Below are 21,231 nucleotides of genomic sequence, written 5' to 3'. Positions count from 1 at the left end.
GGAACACAATTTGTTCTCTTAACTATTGTGTGCCCACCCCGGCATGGGCTCTACTACTAACCACAAGGTCGCCAACTGGTGTTTCCGGTGTCCAGTAACACGTCAGTGGTTTTGTTGAATTGTGGTAACAGTGGTAAGGACACACTCAATAGATCTGATATCAGGCAGGTATTTACTTCTATCACTATTTGCTTTCAGGTTTTATATAGCCACAAGAAATATGGAGGGGATGATATAAACACCAATGTACTTTGTATTTTACTTAAAACTCATTCAAAGACATCACAAGATTATATCAATAAGCAAACAGCTGTTCCAGGCGGAAGTCGCTCGTTCCCACATATAATCATGAACTCGCCAAGCTGGCAATGCTCCCCCTCATGTCAATGTCAAAATCAGCTGGGCGACTCCCACCGCCCGAATGTTCGTGTATTTGTTTGCCTGTGGCGTGAGGAGCCTGTTTCTTTAAATTCTCAAAGATCACTAAAAGTTCGAACACACAATATTTGCAACAATAGCACGTAAATACTTCGCTGCACTGATCTTGAGCGCAATCAAACATTTCTATATTAATGGACACAATAATTCACTAATATGGTATAACACACTGCCCTTCATTTAATGATAACGTATGCAAGTACACATCACTGGAGTTCTCAGTAATTCCTTTCGTGGGCGATAACACAATTAATCACTGCACACATGAATGATTATTCAATACACAAGCATAGACACATATATATATATGGATGAATCATAGACATCAATAATGGTAATAACATAGTTACTGGGCACATAGCCTAACTCCAAATACTGGCATATTTACTGGCATTTATATATACTATTATATGCATTTATATATATATATATATATATATATATATATATATATATATATATATATATATATATATATATATATATATATATATATATATATATATATATATATATATATATATATATATATAATACTGGCATTTATATATATATTCTCTCACTAAATGATCATATTAAAGTCTCATTAAAGACATTATCAACACAGTAAATTCATCAATTACTCCGGGTGCCTGCACACACCAATAATAATAATAAATACCGTGGGTACTCTCTATGTAGTCCCACTCTGCACACTGGTGCCTTACTGTGACATAGGTGAGCCTTGCTCACGACATACAAAATACTCTGGCTAAATAGTATAGCTGACTAAAGGGGAATTGGGAGGGAAACTAGAATCACCTACTTCCACCTATCCTCCAGTGAGAGTTGAGTTGTAGCTCCTGGTCCAGGCTCCTGCCTCGTGTAGGGAACGCCCCCACACACACTCTGTCGTGTCCTCCAGGAACTCAATCAACGTCCCATCATAAACGCGTCATCTCCGTTTCTTTCCACTGCAGGTCCATGCTCCTCCTTCACGTCTTGTAGGGTTGGAGTCGGTCTCCCGGCCGTCAACTTCTCCTCCCAGCTACGGCTGCCTGCCTACGTCTCGGCTGCAGTCGTTCGGATTCCCGATTAGTGTCTTCTTCACTGCCTCCCAGTGGATTGGCCCAGCCGCTACGTCGTCACTGTGAAGCTATCAGACGTCCCAGACGATACTGCCTAGACTCCACCTGCACAGCACCCGATCCTGGAGCACTTGATGCTCAATATTCCGTCAATTCCCTCTTCGGTCCACACATGGAATGAAGGAAGACCTCTGGCGTACTTGCAGACTACGGATGATGCGTAAGATCCACGGGAGTGGCGTATTACTGTCAGATTGACAGGATCAACCTTCACACATCCGCCCACCTTGACGTGTTGTGTCAGACTTATTCCCTCCGGAGGATTGGCCCAGCCACTACGTCATCACTGTGAAGCTATCAGCCGTCGAATACGTCGCTGCCTTGACTTCACCTGCACAACACCTGTCCCTGGAGCATTTGTTGCTCAATATTCCGTCAATTTTGTCTCTGGTCCAACACATGAACGAAGAAAGACCCCACAGGTGATGGCAGACCGCGGGTGATGCGTAAGTCCTCCGGAGACGGGGTAAACTGTCCAACTGACAGGACCCCCCCAGCGCACGTCCGACCTCCTTGACGTGCTGTCTTAGACTGATGGCGCCACCACGGCGCGATGACTGGACCCCCCTTCCTTCGTGACGTCATATCGCCATGGGAGGTTTTCATTGGCTCCCTGTGCCACGTCGCTGTCGGCGACCAATCTGGTGTGACTGACATCACACAGTTTTGGCGGCAAAACAGAATAGCAAGCGCCATATTGGCTTCCTAAAGGGCCTATACCACAGGCCAAAATACTCTTCTTTTATGAATTTCTCGGCAAGGCGAGAACACTACATTCTCCCACATATATCAAACTGATGCCTGCGACGTAGAGAACGCTCGGGTAAAGTGGACATGATTCTTACTGCAGGCATGGGAGAAATATAAGGGGGGGAACACCGTCACATACCCCTCCCCTTAAAATAAGAGTCATGTCTGATTAGTGTATACAGGACAGGGCATCTGCTACTACCTTGTCTTCCCATCGGATGAGTTTAATTTCCAACCAGTATTCCTGCCGCCAATGCGAGACGCTCCTTACGTATCCGTTGACCGCTCCCACGGTCACTCCTGATGTCCATTGTTCCTTCAGCATGGACAGAGGACTTCGCACCTCTTGTCCATACACCAGCTGGAAAGGTGAGAAACCTAACGATCCTACCACTGTGTTACGTATGGCAAACAACGCAGGACTTACTGCTTCATCACACTCAACTCCCTGCTCTGTGCAGAACACTCTCATCAGCATGCCGTCCTGTATGTAACACTGAGTGGCCCTCTCAGGACCAACACGTCCTCCTTTGGCCTCATGAATCAATTCAGGAAACTTTATCTGCTGTAACTCCCCAAGACGAGTGCAGTCCACTCCAAGAGAACTGGCAAGGGTCACCTGTAACTCACCATCCGGGCTGCCGTCGCCCTCCACTCGTTCTCCGGGTCCCATGAAGAGGTGATCGATTCCCAGGCTGTCAGACGTCTCCTCAGCCCCATCAGATCCACACCCTCCGTGTCCGTCGCACTGCCTCGGAATCACAGCACAAACCGGGAACGCCGCCGTGGCGATTCCTTTCTCGTCCCCACAGGCGTCTAACACTCCACCTGTCTCCTCATAGTGCTCTATGCACTCCTCGCCCTTCGCGAGATTCGGGAGGACATATCCTCCACATGCGTCATTTTCGAGGATGACTTGTGCCTCCATCTTGGGCATTGATGCACAGACCCCTACCACTAGGGTCTGGCAGCCATAATCAGAATTCAGAGTCACCTGGTGTAGGGGCATCCTCACTGGGCCTCCCACAGTGGTCACACTTGTCATCCCAACACTGGTACTCTCGTAACCCTCAGGAAACATTGTTTCTCTCACCAGGGTACAATCTGCCCCAGTGTCTCTTAATATCTTCACCGGGATGGGGTCTGCGTCCCCCATCCTTACGGTTCCCTCACACACGAATGGGTGAACTCTTTTCTCCGTACGGGTTCATCCCGCACTCTCTCGGCGATCTGGTCCTCGACCCTCACGAAAGCAACGTTTCCCCGCTGCTCGGGGTGTCTGCATTCCTGCGCGACGTGTCCGAATATTCCGCAGTTGTAGCAGCGGATCCTTCTTCTTCTGTGGATCCTCCTCGCGCCATTCATCGACTCCTCCGTTTCAGCAACAGCTCCTGAGCTCTCAGCTTGAGGCTTCTTTACCGGCTCCACAGCACTCTTTGAGCCTCTCCTGTCTCCACTTGAGAAGTGGGACTCAGGAGAACTCGCTCCTGTCCTCCATCTGTTCGTCCTTCTATAATTCCTACCATTTCCGGAGTATACGGGCGGTCGGTGCTGTCCCTCTCTGCGTGGGCGTAAGGCTTCTTCCAGCATGTCGGCTCTGTCAGCTGCGGCCCTCAGGTCCTTTATGTCCGCCTCCTTTACTCTCACCCTGATCTCAGGAGAGAGCACGGACATAAACTTCTCCATGACCATAAGCCTCTTGACCTCCTCAGCCGACCTCGCTCCTTCAGACTCCAGCCACTTAAGGAACTTCCTCTCCATGTCCCTCGCCGTCTCTGCATAAGATTTTCCTGGCGAACGGGTACATTCCCTGAATCTCTTCCTGTAACATTCCGGCGTGAGTTTGAAAGAATGGAGCACAGCTCTCTTTACAGCATCGTAGTTGGTGCACTCTTGGAGGTCGAGCATATTGTAGGCTTCACGAGCTTCACCGGTGAGCCTACCCTGAACCAGCTCTGCCCACTCAGCCCTCGGCCACCTCTTCAAAAAAGCAACCCTTTCGAAGTGGTCGAAGAAACCTTCAGCTTCGTTTGGTACAAAGACCGGCAAATCTCGCTCCCTCACTCGGCGGTCTTCCTGCTGTGGCGGAGCAGGTGGAGCTAGCCCTAGCTCAGCTCGCTTCAGCTCCACATCCTTGTTAGCTTCTATCTCCTGCTGTTTCAGTCTAGCTTCTAGCTCGTCTTTGCACTGCTGTGCCTCTCACTCTTCCTTGCGCTGCTGTGCTTCTGCTTCTCGCTCTTCTCGTTTCAGCTGTGCTTCTCGCTCTTGTTCCTCACGCTTCAGTTGCGCTTCTTCTCTCCTCAGCTGTGCTTCTCGCTCTTGTTCCTCATGCTTCAGTTGCGCTTCTCTCCTCAGCTGCGCTTCCCGCTCTTCCCGCTTCAGCTGTGCTTCTCGCTCCTCACGCTTCAGCTGTGCTTCTCGCTCCTCACGCTTCAGCTGTGCTTCTCGCTCTTTCTTGCGCAGCTGTGCTTCTGCTTCTCGCTCTTCTTTGCGCTGCTGTGCCTCTCGCTCTTCTCTGCGCTGCTGTGCTTCCAGCTGCAGCTTCATTATCTCCAGCTTAACGCTGCGCCTGCTGCCGCTGGATCCTCTGCTGCTTCCACCAATGCTCAGGTGTTCACCCATACTGGCAGGTGTTTGTGGCCGTTCCTCCCCCAAAGCATCGTCTCGTGCTCTGAGCTGTGCCATGATCTCCAGTCTTCTCTCTCCCACTTTGGAAGATCTCAGCTTTATCCCAAAATGGTCTGCTATTAACTGTAACTGTGCCTTGGTGCACTCCTCTAGCACCTGCTCATCTCTAGTGTCAATGAACCTCGTTACTTTATCATCCTCCATCTTGTGCTATGAGTGATAACCTGTACCTGATACCTAATACCACTTCCAAGTACCACAACTGCAACCTTTATCTTGATCATTATCCTGGCGAGGTCGCCAATGTCGTGGTTTATCAGTAAGCGACAGTATAATTACTTAATCCTGGCGAGGTCGCCAATGTCGGGGTTCACCTCCATAAGAGGGGCGAGTCACAGTATACTCAAGGTCACTCACCGTAGCGATGCGGGTCTACACTCTATCCTCGCGGCGCCACTGTACGCCAGGAGAGTATCCCAGTCAATCCCAACTGGCCTCTGAAAGAGAAGGAGTGGGAACACAACTTGTTCTCTTAACTATTGTGTGCCCGCCCTGGCAAGGGCTCTACTACTAACCACAAGGTCGCCAACTGGTGTTTCCGGTGTCCAGTAACACGTCAGTGGTTTTGTTGAATTGTGGTAACTGTGGCAGGGACACACTCAATAGATCTGATAACAGGCAGGTATTTACTTCTATCACTATTTGCTTTCAGGTTTTATATAGCCACAAGAAATATGGAGGGAATGATATAAACACCAATGTACTTTGTATTTTACTTAAAACTCATTCAAAGACATCACAAGATTGTATCAATAAGCATACAGCTGTTCCAGGCGGAAGTCGCTCGTTCCCACATATAATCATGAACTAGCCAAGCTGGCAATGCTCCCCCTCACATCAATGTCAAAATCGGCTGGGCGACTCCCACTGCGCGAATGTTCATGTATTTGTTGGCGTGAGGAGCCTGTTTCTTTAAATTCTCAAAGATCACTAAAAGTTCGAACACACAATATTTGTGACAATAGCACGTTGTGACGGTAACGCGTTGGTGTTCGGCTGTTCAAAAGTTAGGGGTATGGCCTCGTCACATAGAAACAAAAAAATAGAAAATCTGGAACTTCGTCTGTGGTAAGGTAATGAGAAGACACACAAAACACAAGTAAATTTAACAATGCGATTTTAATTACGTTAGAAAAAGCAAAACATGAATAAAATGGACATATAAATTTGTATAATAAAATCAATCAATCAAAATAATAAGAATAATCAAATGACAAAATGAAAAGTTACGTTAAGACAAGTGAGTAATAACAAGTGAACAATATACAATCAAATAAGACGTGCAAGAATATTGGCTTTAAGCTATCACCTCTCTTAGTACACGTAAGCCACAGCTTAGTCTACCAAGGAGACGTGTTAACCTGATGAAAGCACTGGATATTCTGAGAGCGGTAGGTCGTGTGGCCCCAGACATCAGGTAGTGTGGGGGGGGGGGGTGGAGGGCAGGTGCAGCTGGACACGCAGCCAATCAGCGAGGAGCAGGCGACAGACAGGTAGTTTGGCGGTTCGAGGTGGAGCAGGTGTTCCTGGCTGCATACGTTTTGTGCTCTGGCAAACCTTGCTGGTGTAGTTGTTGGATATTTCTTCCATACTTGTTTTATATAGATGTATATATCGACGTATTTTGGAGGGAAGAGCAGGCTCAATCTCTTGAAGGAGATTATCGTCACAACGTAAATACTTCGCTGCACTGATCTTGAGCTCAATCAAACATTTCTATATTAATGGACACAATAATTCACTAATATGGTATAACACACTGCATTTCATTTAATGATAACGTATGCAAGTACACATCACTGGAGTTCTCAGTAATTCCTTTCGTGGGCGATAACACAATTAATCACTGCACACATGAATGATTATTCAATACACAAGCATAGACACATATATATATATGGATGAATCATAGACATCAATAATGGTAATAACATAGTTACTGGGCATATAGCCTAACTCCAAATACTGGCATATTTATATATATATTCTCTCACTAAATGATCATATTAAAGTCTCATGAAAGACATTATCAACACAGTAAATTCATCAATTACTCCGGGTGCCTGCACACACCAATAGTAATAATAAATACCGTGGGTACTCTCTATGTAGTCCCACTCTGCACACTGGTGCCTTACTGTGACATAGGTGAGCCTTGCTCACGACATACAAAATACTCTGGCTAAATAATATAGCTGACTAAAGGAGAATTGGGAGGGAAACTAGAATCACCTACTTCCACCTATCCTAAAGTGAGAGTTGAGTTGTAGCTCCTGGTCCAGGCTCCTGTCTCGTGTAGGGAACGCCCCCACACACACTCTGTCGTGTCCTCCAGGAACTCAATCAACGTCCCATCATAAACGCGGCGTCTCCGTTTCTTTCCACTGCAGGTCATTGCTCTTCCTCCACGTCTTGTAGGGTTGGAGTTGGTCTCCCGGCCGTCAACTCCTCCCAGCTACGGCTGCCTGCCTACGTCTCGGCTGCAGTTGTTCGGATTCCCGATTAGTGTCTTCTTCACTGCCTCCCAGTTGATTGGCCCAGCCGCTACGTCGTCACTGTGAAGCTATCAGACGTCCCAGACGATACTGCCTAGACTCCACCTGCACAGCACCCGATCCTGGAGCACTTGATGCTCAATATTCCGTCAATTCCCTCTTCGGTCCACACATGGAATGAAGGAAGACCTCTGGCGTACTTGCAGACTACAGGTGACGCGTAAGATCCACGGGAGTGGCGTATTACTGTCAGATTGACAGGATCAACCTTCACACATCCGCCCACCTTGACGTGTCGTGTCAGACTGATTCCCTCCGGAGGATTGGCCCAGCCAGTACGTCATCACTGAGAAGCTATCAGCCGTCGAATACGTCGCTGCCTAGACTTCACCTGCACAACACCTGTCCCTGGAGCACTTGTTGCTCAATATTCCGTCAATTCCTTCTCTGGTCCAACACATGAACGAAGAAAGACCCCACAGGTGATGGCAGACCGCGGGTGATGCGTAAGTCCTCCGGAGACGGGGAAAACTGTCCAACTGACAGGACCCCCCCAGCGCACGTCCGTCCTCCTTGACGTGCTGTCTTAGACCTGCACAACACACAGTTTTGGCGGCAAAACAGAATAGCCAGTGCCATATTGGCTTCCTAAAGGGCCTATACCACAGGCCAAAATACTCTTCTTTTATGAATTTCTCGGCAAGGCGAGAACACTACATTCTCCCACATATATCAAACTGATGCCTGCGACGTAGAGAACGCTCGGGTATAGTGTGCTTGACTCTTACAGCAAGCGTGGGAGAAATATAAGGGGGGAACACAGTCACAATATATATATATATATATATATATATATATATATATATATATATATATATATATATATATATATATATATATATATATATATATATATATGTCATACCTAGTAGCCAGAACGCACTTCTCAGCCTACTACGCAAGGCCCGATGTGCCAAATAAGCCAAGTTTTCCTGAATTAATTTACTTTCTCTAATTTGTTTCTTATGAAATGATAAAGTTACCCATTTCATTATGTATGAGGTAAAAAATTTTTTATTGGGGTTAAAATTAATGTAGATATATGACCGAACCTAACCAACCCTCCCTAACCTAACCTAACCTATCTTTATAGGTTAGGTTAGGTTAGGTAGCCGAAAAAGTTAAGTTAGGTTAGGTTAGGTAGTCGAAAAACAATTAATTCATGAAAACTTGGATTATTAGGCAAATCGGGCCTTGCATAGTAGGCTGAGAAGTGCGTTCTGGCTACTAGGTATGACATATATATATATATATATATATATATATATATATATATATATATATATATATATATATATATATATATATATATATGTCGTACCTAGTAGCCAGAACGCACTTCTCAGCCTACTATGCAAGGCCCAATTTGCCTAATAAGCCAAGTTTTCATGAATTAATTGTTTTACGACTACCTAACCTACCTAACCTAACCTAACCTAACTTTTTCGGCTACCAATCCTAACCTAACCTATAAAGATAGGTTAGGTTAGGTTAGGTAGGGTTGGTTAGGTTCGGTCATATATCTACGTTAATTTTAACTCCAATAAAAAAAAATGGACCTCTTACATAATGAAATGGGTAGCTTTATCATTTCATAAGAAAAAAAATAGAGAAAATATATTATTTCAGGAAAACTTGGCTTATTAGGCAAATCGGGCCTTGCATAGTAGGCCCAGAAGTGCGTTCTGGCTACTAGGTACGACATATATATATATATCATACCTAGTAGCCAGAACGCACTTCTCGGCCTACTATGCATGGCCCGATTTGCCTAATAAGCCAAGTTTTCATGAATTAATATATTTTCTCAAATTATTTTCTTATGAAATGATAAAGCTACCCATTTCATTATGTATGAGGTAAATTTCTTTTTATTGGAGTTAAAATTAACGTAGATATATGACTGAACCTAACCAACCCTACCTAACCTAACCTATCTTTAGAGGTTAGGTTAGGTTAGGTAGCCAAAAAGGTTAGGTTATGTTAGGTTAGGTAGTCGAAAAACAATTAATTCATGAAAACTTGGCTTATTAGGCAAATCTGGCCTTGCATAGTAGGCAGAGAAGTGCGTTCTGGCTACTAGGTACGACATATATATATATATATATATATTGTACCAAGTAGCCAGAACGCACTTCTCAGCCTACTATGCAAGGCCCGATTTGCTTAATAAGCCAAGTTTTCCTGAATTAATATATTTTCTCTAATTTTTTTCTTATGAAATGATAAAGCTACCCATTTCATTATGTATGTGGTCAATTTTTTTTATTGGAGTTAAAATCAACGTAGATATATGACCGAACCTAACCAACCCAACCTAACCTAACCTAACCTATCTTCATAGGTTAGGTTAGGTTAGGTAGCCGAAAAAGTTAGGTTAGGTTAGGTTATGTAGGTTAGGTAGTCGAAAAAACATTAATTCATGAAAACTTGGCTTATTAGGCAAATCGGGCCTTGCATAGTAGGCTGAGAAGTGCGTTCTGGATACTATTTACGACATATATATATATATATATATATATATATATATATATATATATATATGTATATATATATATATATATATATATATATATATATATATATATATATATATATATATATATATATATATATATATAATAGTATATTTTGTTAGCAGTCTTTCCTGTAGACATATATTATTAAATATGACCGAAAAATGTAATAAGTTTTACGAAACGCACTCAAGTGTCGCGTCAGACTAGAAATAAAAATGAATTTAGGAGAATTGATTTTTGAATTACCACCAGCAGTGAAAGAAACGTACGAAAGATCGAGAAAATTCGTGTTAGAATTATTAATCTTACTTTTTCGGTCATATTTAATTATATATATATATATATATATATATATATATATATATATATATATATATATATATATATATATATATATATATATATATATATATATATATATATATACGTGATTAAAAATGTGATTAACACGTGATTAAATTATGTGACAATGTCAGACCACGGAGGAAAAAGAAACAGGAATTTCCTTAAGTACTTTCGTATATTAATACATCTTCAGAAGGAGTGAAGAAGGAGCACTCCTTCTGAAGATGTATTAATATACGAAAGTACTTAAGGAAATTCCTGTTTCTTTTTCCTCCGTGGTCTGACATTGTCATATATATATATATATATATATATATATATATATATATATATATATATATATATATATATATATATATATATATATATATATATATATATATATATATATGTCGTACCTAATAGCCAGAACGCACTTCTCAGCCTACTATTCAAGGCCCGATTTGCCTAATAAGCCAAGTTTTCATGAATTAATGTTTTTTCGTCTACCTAACCTACCTAACCTAACCTAACCTAGCTTTTTTTGGCTACCTAACCTAACCTTACCTATAAATATATGTTAGGTTAGGTTAGGTAGGGTTGGTTAGGTTCGGTCATATATCTACGTTAATTTTAACTCCAATAAAAAAAAATTGACCTCATACATAGAGAAAAGGGTTGCTTTATCATTTCATAAGAAAAAAATTATAGTAAATATATTAATTCAGGAAAACTTGGCTTATTAGGCAAATCGGGCCTTGAATAGTAGGCTGAAAAGTGAGTTCTGGCTACTAGGTACGACATATATATATATATATATATATATATATATATATATATATATATATATATATATATGTCGTACCTAGTAGCCAGAACTCACTTCTCAGCCTACTATGCAAGGCCCGATTTGCCTAATAAGCCTAGTTTTCATGAATTAATGTTTTTTCGACTACCTAACCTACCTAACCTAACCTAACCTAACGTTTTCGGCTACCTAACCTAACCTAACCTATAAAGATAGGTTAGGTTAGGTTAGGTAGGGTTGGTTAGGTTCGGTCATATATCTACGTTAATTTTAACTCCAATAAAAAAAAATTGTCCTCATACATAATGAAATGGGTAGCTTTATCATTTCATAAGAAAAAATTTAGAGAAAACATATTAATTTAGTAAAACTTGGCTTATTAGGCAAATCGGGCCTTGCATTGTAGGCTGAGAAGTGAGTTCTGGCTATTAGGTACGACATATATATATATATATATATATATATATATATATATATATATATATATATATATACATATATATATATATATATATACATATATATATATATATATATATATATATATATATATACATATATATATATATATATATACATATATATTTATATATATATATATTTATATATATATATATATACATATATATATTTATATATATATATATACATATATATATATATATATATATATATATTTATATATATATATATATATATATATATATATATATATATATATATATATATATATATATATATATATATATATATATATATATATATATATATATATATATATATATATATTTATGCTAACAGTTTTTGCTGTTGGCATATATTATTGAATGTGACCGAGAGAGTGATGAGTGATTCTATTGCAAATCTTTAATATTATCTTTATAATTTTCTTTATTGATGGAAGCTGAAAACGAAACTTTGGAGAAATAATTTTATTTCGGGTGTAGCTGATGCTAAGAGATGCGTTTCGTTAACCCTTATTAACATTGTAAAAGGCAGAGTTCGAATCATTAGGGGAGTGTATAGAAGGGGAGATAAACACACACACCCCTTTAAGGTTTGTATTTCCCTCCCCTGCTATTCACACTCCATAGTTTGTTTTGCGTTTGTTATTTATTATTTAACTGTGCTTTATAGGTAGATAAGATGATGTTGTAGATGTAATTTTCTATTTTCAATTAATTTGTACAAAATTTTCCTGTAAGATTTCCCGTAAGATTCTCTAGTCCAATGGTCACTATTATTATACTTTTAATCACTTTTGATGGTATACCACTTAAATAGACATATTAAGTGGAATTTAGTCACATTACCATGGATGAACGTGATCAATATTCTGTCCCTCAAGGAGAGTCATCAAGTCTCTCTTGATGATAATCTCCGAGCCTCGCCTCATTGTTCCTCCCTTAAAGCACGTGTTTAATAATGAGGAAAAATGTGAGTGTATGAGTGAGTGAAGTAACGTCATGTCTGTCTCCCTCACAGCCGGCCTCCTCACCTTCTTCCTCCTGGCGGGCTTCCAGTGGAACACCTCCATTTGCATCGAGGCTCTGCTGATAACACTGTAAGTACGTCTGACTTTATAATATATACATGACTACCTGCAGATGTATATACTCCTGTCACAGTACCAGTAGGATATATAGTGTGTACTCGTGAGGTAGTATTTGTACCGTATGTATCTGCATGTATACTCTCTTGATTTACTACTTTCTTGTATTTATTATTTGTGTCTGCAGAACAGAGCTTTTAGCTTTCGGGCCCCGCCTTGCCAAGCAATCAATTTTTCTTCTATTATATCTCCTACATATATTTCTCTCTTACACACACACACTCACATATCCCCAGGAAGCAGCCCGTAGCAGCTGTCTAACTCCCAGGTACCTATTTACCTGGGTGAACAGATCATCCGGGTGAAAGAAACTCTGCCGCCTCAGCCGGGAATCGAACCCGAACCGCCTTAAGCACTTCCCCCTCGCTCTGTGGTCTACATAATGTTCATAAAATACTACTTTAACCTCTGCATAGAACAGACCTTAAGCAGTTTAGCGACAGGTGATGGAGGGAGGGAATCTTGGAGCAGGTTGGTGCTACTGGATGTGAAGTGGGTAGGGGGGGGGGAGGGAGTGTGTGACCGAAACTGGTCATTAACATTCCATCCTCTGGTTAGCGAGGGTGTAATGGCTGGCGTCTGCGATTGAGTTGATGGAGGCCTGCCAGACAGGTTGAAACTTCGACAGAGGTCCTTGGTTAATGTGCAGTTTTAACGCTCGGAGACTGAGTGAGGGATAGTGGACACCCTCTGAGATTCTCTAGGCATCAGAACAAACTATTATGACGCCCGTAGCCGAGTGTCAAGTGTTTTAGGATGTTCCATAGCTCCACGGCCCGGAAGGAGTTGCCGAGGGGAGTGAAATTATCTGCAGATGACTTGCCTACTACAAAATCATATGTGAGTATGCCTTCCACACTTTATATACATTATTCTACCTATCATACACTCCTACGCAAACATCTCTCCATACTCTCTTAGTGAAAATGTGTTTTATGGGTGAAACATTCAGACAAGACATGAACTATTTTCACCCACCCGCTCCGAGTGAGAAAACCCAGTCAGCAAGCACCTCAATCCCGCTACCAACCCATTTATTTTCCCCATCTCCCTTGTGTGCCACTCCTGGGCCTAATGTTTAGAGCTAGAACCTCCATGCATAACTCTCTCTAAGCATACACGCACTCTATACAACTCTACGTATGTAAACATACACTTTCAACACTCATCTTTCCACTACTACCCCCTACTCCATGCGATCAAAGCAACACACACTGCACCACTCATCCCCACACACCAGCTACACCTATTCACATGCTCACCCTAACCTAACCTTACACCCCCATTAAACACAGAGAGACGTAGGACATCTGCAAGGGTCACCTCTCACCGTGCTGAGACGGGTCGCCCCGCTCCACCTTGGACAGGTGTGCCACAGCTGGCTAACCTGCCAAGATGGTCACAGATGCTCTACGTCTGCATTCTCTCTACTACTCTGGCTTTTGGGTGTCTTCCCTGACTTGTGGAAATGCACCATTCTTTTCCTTTTTTCCAAGCCTGGAAAGGATGCTTTTAGTCCCGAGCACATATCAGTCTGCTTCCATGTTACGAACCCGAGTCCAGCGTACGAGCCCGGAGCAGTGACGACCACGCCATCTGTAGGTCAGCTCCCGAAACCCCCTCCAAATGGACGACGCCATCTAGTGAGGACGAGATATACCAGCCACAAGGGCTAGTTTCCCGTCCTGATCAGCTCATAACACAGCCGCTGCTGACCTCTGGTGAGGTGACGCTTAGACAGCAACGCCATCTATGGAGTGGATAGGTGGGCGTTTGTGTCTAAGCCGATAAGTGAGGTGCCCCAGAGTGTAACTAGTACTGATGACTTGTCTGATTACAGAGTCGACCTGGGACTGCTGTAATGGAAGTTGGATCAGTCTACCCAAGGCAGCCATAGAACCTCCACGCATTTGCTGCTGAAGCTGTGAGTCACCCCCTGGATGAACACTGTTGTGTTAGCCTGCCTGTAAGGTGGCAGAGCCAGGGATTGTCGTATCCGGGGCTGACTGGTGGAGAAGACTAGCCACTGGGGTGTTGTGGTGAGGAGAGTGATCTGTGGAATCACACGAGGCTCCTGCCTAGGGCTTGCAACCCTAGTATCGGTCATGGAGTGGCCTACGCAGCGTTGCTGATTGGAACCTGCCAGCTATAGGCTGGATTTGTGGTTGACGGCCTCCACGACGGTGCACCCAGTGGGACTGTGATTTGGCTGGCCTGTGGCCGGGGTAGACTCGCCGAGGGAATCAAAGGATTCATCGTGAGGCCACAAGAGAACCAGGACCACTCGTCTTGAGCACCGTGAACGTCTTGAGTCTTCAGAGGAAGACAAGTGATTGTAAATAAGTGTAGTAATAGTAACAGCGTGTGACTGTTTATATATTTATTTATGGTGGTGGTGCGAATATATACTTAATAGAGCAGTTTTATCCCTTCCCCTTTAATTTACTTGCGTGACGGAACACACCCCTTGAAAGCCACTACTAGCTTGGGGCCGGATACTCTAACTCTAACAACATCAGAGAAAGAACCCAGTTGCGACCCCAGAGGGCCGTAACATTCCATGTCTCGGGGAAATTCATGAAACACCTGGTACATCTCTGACTACAGTCAGTAGTATAGTCCTCGGGTCTCCTGCCAGAGAGCTTCAGTGGGTTTCGGCGATATTGGGATATTCCAAGGTCTCCTAACCTTGGAATATCGAAGAATGGACACTAATCGTCAGAGGAGGGTGCTTCTTGCAGCTTTCTTTGACATCCAGAGTGCGTTTGACTCTGCATTACAGTTAGCTGTCCTTCAGGGCTTGGGACTCTCGGGTTCTACATTTAGGTGGTTTAAAGCTGTCTACAGGGCCGCTCGTTTAGAGTGGCGGTGGTTGGTGTCGACTCCTCGTCCCACCCAAGTGGTGTTCTCGAGGGGAATGATCCTCAGTTCACTCCTATTCTCCATTTTTCTGCCCGATCTCCCGGTCTTCCATTGTGCCCAAGTTTTAGGTTACATAGATAGCATAACCCTTCTGGCAGATGGTGCCACTCTCTCGGAGGTGCAGGGTTTTCTGTAGGACGAGGTATGTGTGTTCTCTGCAAGTGTGATGGGGAAGGTGCTCTCAATCAACCTGGAGAAGAGTTACGTCAAAGGGACCCATTTGCTGGTTCAGCTGGTGATGACCGTCGGTGGTCCTCGTCTCCCGGTCACTACGGATCACAGGCGGCTGGGAGTGGTTCTTGATGGCCCTCGGCTGACGTAGAAGTGTCATGTAGCTTTCCTTCGGGCCTCCTGACTTCGCCACATCAACTTTATGAAGCGGCTCTCCTGGGTGACATAGGGGGCTACGCGGGAGTCACTCCTAGCCTTCCGTAAGGAATTTATTTGTAGGAATATCATGTATGGGAGTGAAATTTATGACTCTGCTGGTCTGTCGTTCTTGGCACAGCAGAATCCTGTCCAAAACGGTACCTTCCACTTTGTGCTTGGGGCTATGACCTCTTCGCAGTTCTCTCTTCATTCTGAGTTGGGGGTTTGGCCACTGTGCTTAGAACGCTTTTTAGCCATTTATCGATGGCTCCAATGGGTAGTGCATGTCCCATCTGCACATCTGCTTACTCGCTCGCTGCCCTGTACATGTGTACAATGGTAGGATGTCCCAGCTGGACGTTCCAGGCAACATCAGCTGCCTTTCATCATCTGCCTCTGAATGCATATTCGAAGTTTTCCCTTCCAGTCCCTGTACCTATCTCTGGTCCAGTCATCTCTTCAGTACCTCCATGGGCGGAGAAGCTTATTCAGATTTCAGTGGACTTTTCAATGCCTCCTTACCGGAAGAATAATTTAGAGGGTCTGGCCCCTACGATATTTGCTGACCTGCGTGCCTTATTTTACCCTGGACACCTTTGCGACTGCTTTCTTTGTTCCTCTCTCCTTCTGTCAGTCATGGAAGCTGTCCACTGATCATGCGTACCTGGCTGAGGAACTATTTTTAATCTTGCTCGCATTACGAGTCTTCCATCAAGTTTCCTGTCTTTTAACGGCTGTCTTCTACATGGATTCTCTTCCGACCCTATGGATATCCCCTCGCCATTCGCGGGACCACCTTCAAACTGTGGCACAGATACGTGGGGAACTGCTGTCGTACTCTGGTTCCCCCGGGTTGGTCAGACTCTCTGCAATGGGTTCCATCTCATGTCGGGATTAATGTCAATGAGGTGGCAGACGCAGCACCAGGATTGGTGCATGGATTCCATGAAGTTACACAGGTGTTTCTAGAACTAATGGAGACTCTCCCATAGCTCCGGGCAGCCTGCCTTGCGGGATGGGAGGTGGAAATGTCGACTGCCCTTAAGCCCTCTTCTTTGGATACCCTCTGGGAGGGCGCCTTCCTGCGTCCTTGGGCCTGTCAAAGTTCATGCCTTCTTGACATGACCTTCACTCACATTCGGATTGGGCACACCTGTCAGGTTGGGCATCTCCATTGTTGCTAGTTGAATGATCCCCCCTTCTGGCAGTTGTGTCCGAACAAGGTGGATACTGTGGAACATCTACTTCTTCACTACTCAGGAGTTTATAGTTCTCGCATCAGACTATACAGAGTGCTATCCATAGGTTGCTCATTCTTCACCTCATGGTTACAATTTCCTTCACGTTGGGACGCGAGAGAGGAACACAACTGTTATGACATCTTCTGATGTACCTTTCACTTTACTAGACATGTCTGTTGACTGAAGAGGCTGTAGGGATCCCATTCCTCGTCGGAATTTCCCAGTATTGGGCAGCCAGGGAGCATCCGATCTCTCAATCGTCGTCGCCCCTAAATCAACAACAACATCATCATTCTTTCCATAGACATTTCTCAGTTATCTGTGCATATCCCAATTACATTGGGATATGCACAGATAACTGATTTGCCATATTTGTTCTTATGTTCTTGAATCAGAAGTCGTCTGTTCCTATACCCACCTATGTAAAAAAATAATAAAATAAAAAATATGTATTAGTTTTAGTGGATATAAATAGAAATTGGCTTGTATGGCCAAAAGGCTTTCTGTAGTTCCATTTATTCTAATAGTGTCATGTTGTGTGCAGGAGCTTCAGAATGTTTGATGAAGATGAGGGCTGGCGGTACATACTACACTCACTGTGGGCTTGGGGCGTGCCGGGGCTCATCACCAGCCTCGCCCTCACTCTCAACCACTACCGCGCCTCCCTCCCCTGCAGCGTTATCACCCCCAGGATTGGTCTCACCAACTGCTTCTTCTCCGGTCAGTCTCCCATGTTGTACTTACCCCTGCAGAAGCAGTGCTGTAAACATTGCCTTGTTAGTCACATATTTTGGAAATTAGATAATCCAAACAACAAGCTAAGTGAAATATGACTGTATTTACAAATCTCATTGAATTGTCTACAGACCAGAAGGCCAAATTGGTGTACCTGTACATGCCGATGTTGCTGACGCTGTGTGCCAACACCTTCCTGCTGGTGGCCTCCCGCTGCGTCCGCTCAGCAAACCTGCGCCGACTGGAAAAGGGTTAGTTAAGTTCATATATTATGCACCCCGACTATATCCACACTGAGTGGTAGTGAAAACGTTAGAGGCACTTAGTGGGCTCATGAACTAAGCCCCCCATTATTCCCTACATCTTGTTTGATAGCCGATTTCGCCGGGATTTTGAAGATGTGCTGACGGCGTGTGATATCACGGCGACCGGGAGCTTGACCCAATGAGTCGGTCACTAGCCGTCAAGAGGGCGGCATTCTTCGACTTTCGAATCTCGAGAGAAGAGGCAGGGACCGGAGATATAAGAAGTTGTCACTGTGGCAAGGAGTCCACGTCGAAAAAAAACTTGAAAGGTAACGAAGATAACCAGGAGCCTGAGAGAAGAATCTCGGCCATCGTCAAGAGTGAGAGACACCATCGACCGGTAGACAGGAGCTGGAGCTATGCACTGTGACGGTACGAATGCAAGTACTAGAGGTAAGGGGCTGTAGTGGTTTTTGAAAGAATTTTAATGAACAGTGAGGGACTAAGGCGATTCCCAAAGACCGGCAGCTGGGTGAATGGCCGAGGTGAATTAGTGAAACAAGGGGGTGAGATTGATGCCACAAGGTGATTATGAGGAACCTGCCCACATCGAAGTACTTTAAAGTTATTACAAGAAGAGTGCCGAGAGTTAGAGCCCCAGGTGTACAGTGAGGGTAGTAGTGAAATATGAGACTACGACCGTCCCAAACCTGAGGAGAACCTCAGGGACCGAACTCGGTCATAGTCAAAAGTGGTGTGGGAGTCTGTCGAATGGGACGGGTTGCATCAGGGGGGACGTTGTGGGTCGCAGAGGGTAAAATGGGGACGTTGTGGGTCGCAGAGGGTAAAATGTATGGGACGTTGTGTGTCATGTAGGTAAGAGGATAAGTATGTGGGTGTGTGTACATCAGCTCAAAGGTTTCTGGGGCTTCCCCGGATGTTTTTGACGCGTGGCGTCCGGGCAGGCGTCACTTGACAGAGTGTCATGTTGGGTAGGGGTTGGAAGCTATGTGGTTGGTATGCGGTCATGTAGGGAGGAGGAGGAGTATGAAGGTTATGTTGTGCAGGGAGGGGGGAGCCCCCATACCTGAGAGGAGATCAATGATATCCATTAGTTCCCCCGACCCCCCTACATGGGCAGGAAGTATTGAGGGGAGCGTGAGAGTCCAGGGTCTTAAGATTGGAGGGGAGAAGGAGGGGGAAAGGGAGGTAACAGCTGGCAGTGGGTTTATGTGTGAAAGTAGAGTCATTATTTTTTCTTAAAGAATGACAGTTTTATGTACCCTCCCTGCTTCCAGAGCGCTAAGGATATGTGGCTATACCTACCACATAGCTCTGAGGAGTGACACCACATGGCCACATGGGGTTACCTCTTCAAATATTGAGGCCTAACTGTTACGAATGTCAACATCAACCTCTTTCATAGTCAGTCACGCCCTCCCCTCCCTCTCCATTCACATAGCAGGATATACCACATACCAACACCAACACCACACTGCTGGGAGTGACAGCAATACCGCGTACCATATTCCTGACACAGCTCACACCGGCACATAACAGCAGGCAGACCACATAACGCAATGTAGAAGAACTGAACTAGGAGCGATGGGACTCCTCCATGTCGTGCCCTGACGCTTGAGTGGTCTGTGTTCCTATTAAGGAAGTAAGGTTATATGATGCAGCCTCCCCCTCACCCTCCCATGCAGGTGACAGTCATCATCAATCAATTGAGAATTAAACACACTTCCTCAGTCCACACCCCCACACGTAGCTTCCAGAGTTGTACATACTCAGCAGCATCACTCGACCACATAGACATGAGGTTTTCACCACATACCAGCAGACCACATAGGAGCCGTGAACTGTACTAGGAGCGGTGTGTACAAATGAGGGTGAGAATTTAGCCGAACTGTTTTGTAAACAGGGTGGGTGAGTGGGGCACCCCTCTCCCTACCTTCCCCTCCCTTACCTTCTAGAGTGGTACGGACCAGGACCACATACCGACACATAGACCTGAGAAGTGTCACCACATGGCACATCACTTAGTAAATTCAGTCAAAGTCAGTAGGTTAGCGTTTACTGAAAGAGGGAAACATTTTTTGGCGGGGAGCGAACCTTCGGAGGCGGCTCGCCTCTGTAAAGGTTGACACACATGACTGAGGCTAAATGAGGTGACACCTCACACCTTAGCTGACCGCTCCCTACCTTCACACTTGACACCCGCAAGTTATCAGCTTACACGCTTTTGTCGCTATACAGAATAATTAATAAATAAATAGTTAGGAAAAGTAAACCCATTATATATAATTTTTATTCTTTTATTATTATTTAACATCAATCCCAGGAGCTTCGCAATTACACACATCTGGGGTAGTGGTTGGAGGCGTAGTGAGATGGACGAGGTATTGGGATGACCTTACCCTCCCCCCCATCCACCCCCACCAATCCCCAACCCGCTCCCACCCCCCTTCCAAGCCCAAACCATCAAGCATCACTTCACCCTTCCCAAACCGGATGTCCTATGCAAAGCCTTTAGTAGTAGTATTTTTTTTTTCATATGTAGAGTAGTGATCCAGTTCACAAACACACAGATGCTATCCCATTCCACACATGCTCACCAGAGGACATACCACGCTGGAAGACAGAAGAGTTTGGGGAGACGTGATCACTACCTACAAACTCTAATATTTTTTTTTTGTTAACTGTGTGATCCCAACATATACCTCACGAATCTTAGTCTTGATATTATTATTATTATTGTTATTATATTTTAAAACTATCCCTCAGTAACTCAGAAAGTCAAACAGCAACAGCAACAGTGGACTGAAGACTAATATGTTATGGGATAGACTGCTTCTCTCTCGAGTTGAGTCATTTGTGAAATACACGGCTTCAATT

At 44.1% G+C, this 21,231-nt stretch overlaps 2 protein-coding genes across 2 annotated transcripts in view; both read left to right on the top strand.

The window, feature by feature from the left end:
• Positions 1-18,186, top strand: part of LOC123774842 (uncharacterized) — a 40,187-nt gene extending 22,001 nt beyond the window's left edge. Inside the window, exons 3-4 of the mRNA XM_069316517.1 lie at positions 12,695-12,773; positions 17,898-18,186. Of these exons, the coding sequence (XP_069172618.1) occupies positions 12,695-12,773; positions 17,898-18,186 (368 nt within the window). The remainder of the gene's footprint in view (positions 1-12,694; positions 12,774-17,897) is intronic.
• Positions 18,187-18,229: 43 nt separating this feature from the next.
• LOC123774861 (uncharacterized) overlaps positions 18,230-21,231 on the top strand; it is a 42,590-nt gene continuing 39,588 nt past the window's right edge. Inside the window, exon 1 of the mRNA XM_069316534.1 lies at positions 18,230-18,339. Within this exon, the coding sequence (XP_069172635.1) occupies positions 18,249-18,339 (91 nt within the window). The 5' untranslated portion in view covers positions 18,230-18,248. The remainder of the gene's footprint in view (positions 18,340-21,231) is intronic.

This window comes from Procambarus clarkii, chromosome 84 (assembly GCF_040958095.1).
Source record: "Procambarus clarkii isolate CNS0578487 chromosome 84, FALCON_Pclarkii_2.0, whole genome shotgun sequence".
Classification (NCBI taxonomy): Eukaryota; Metazoa; Arthropoda; class Malacostraca; order Decapoda; family Cambaridae; genus Procambarus; species Procambarus clarkii.
This window is presented reverse-complemented; position numbering and strand designations above follow the sequence as displayed.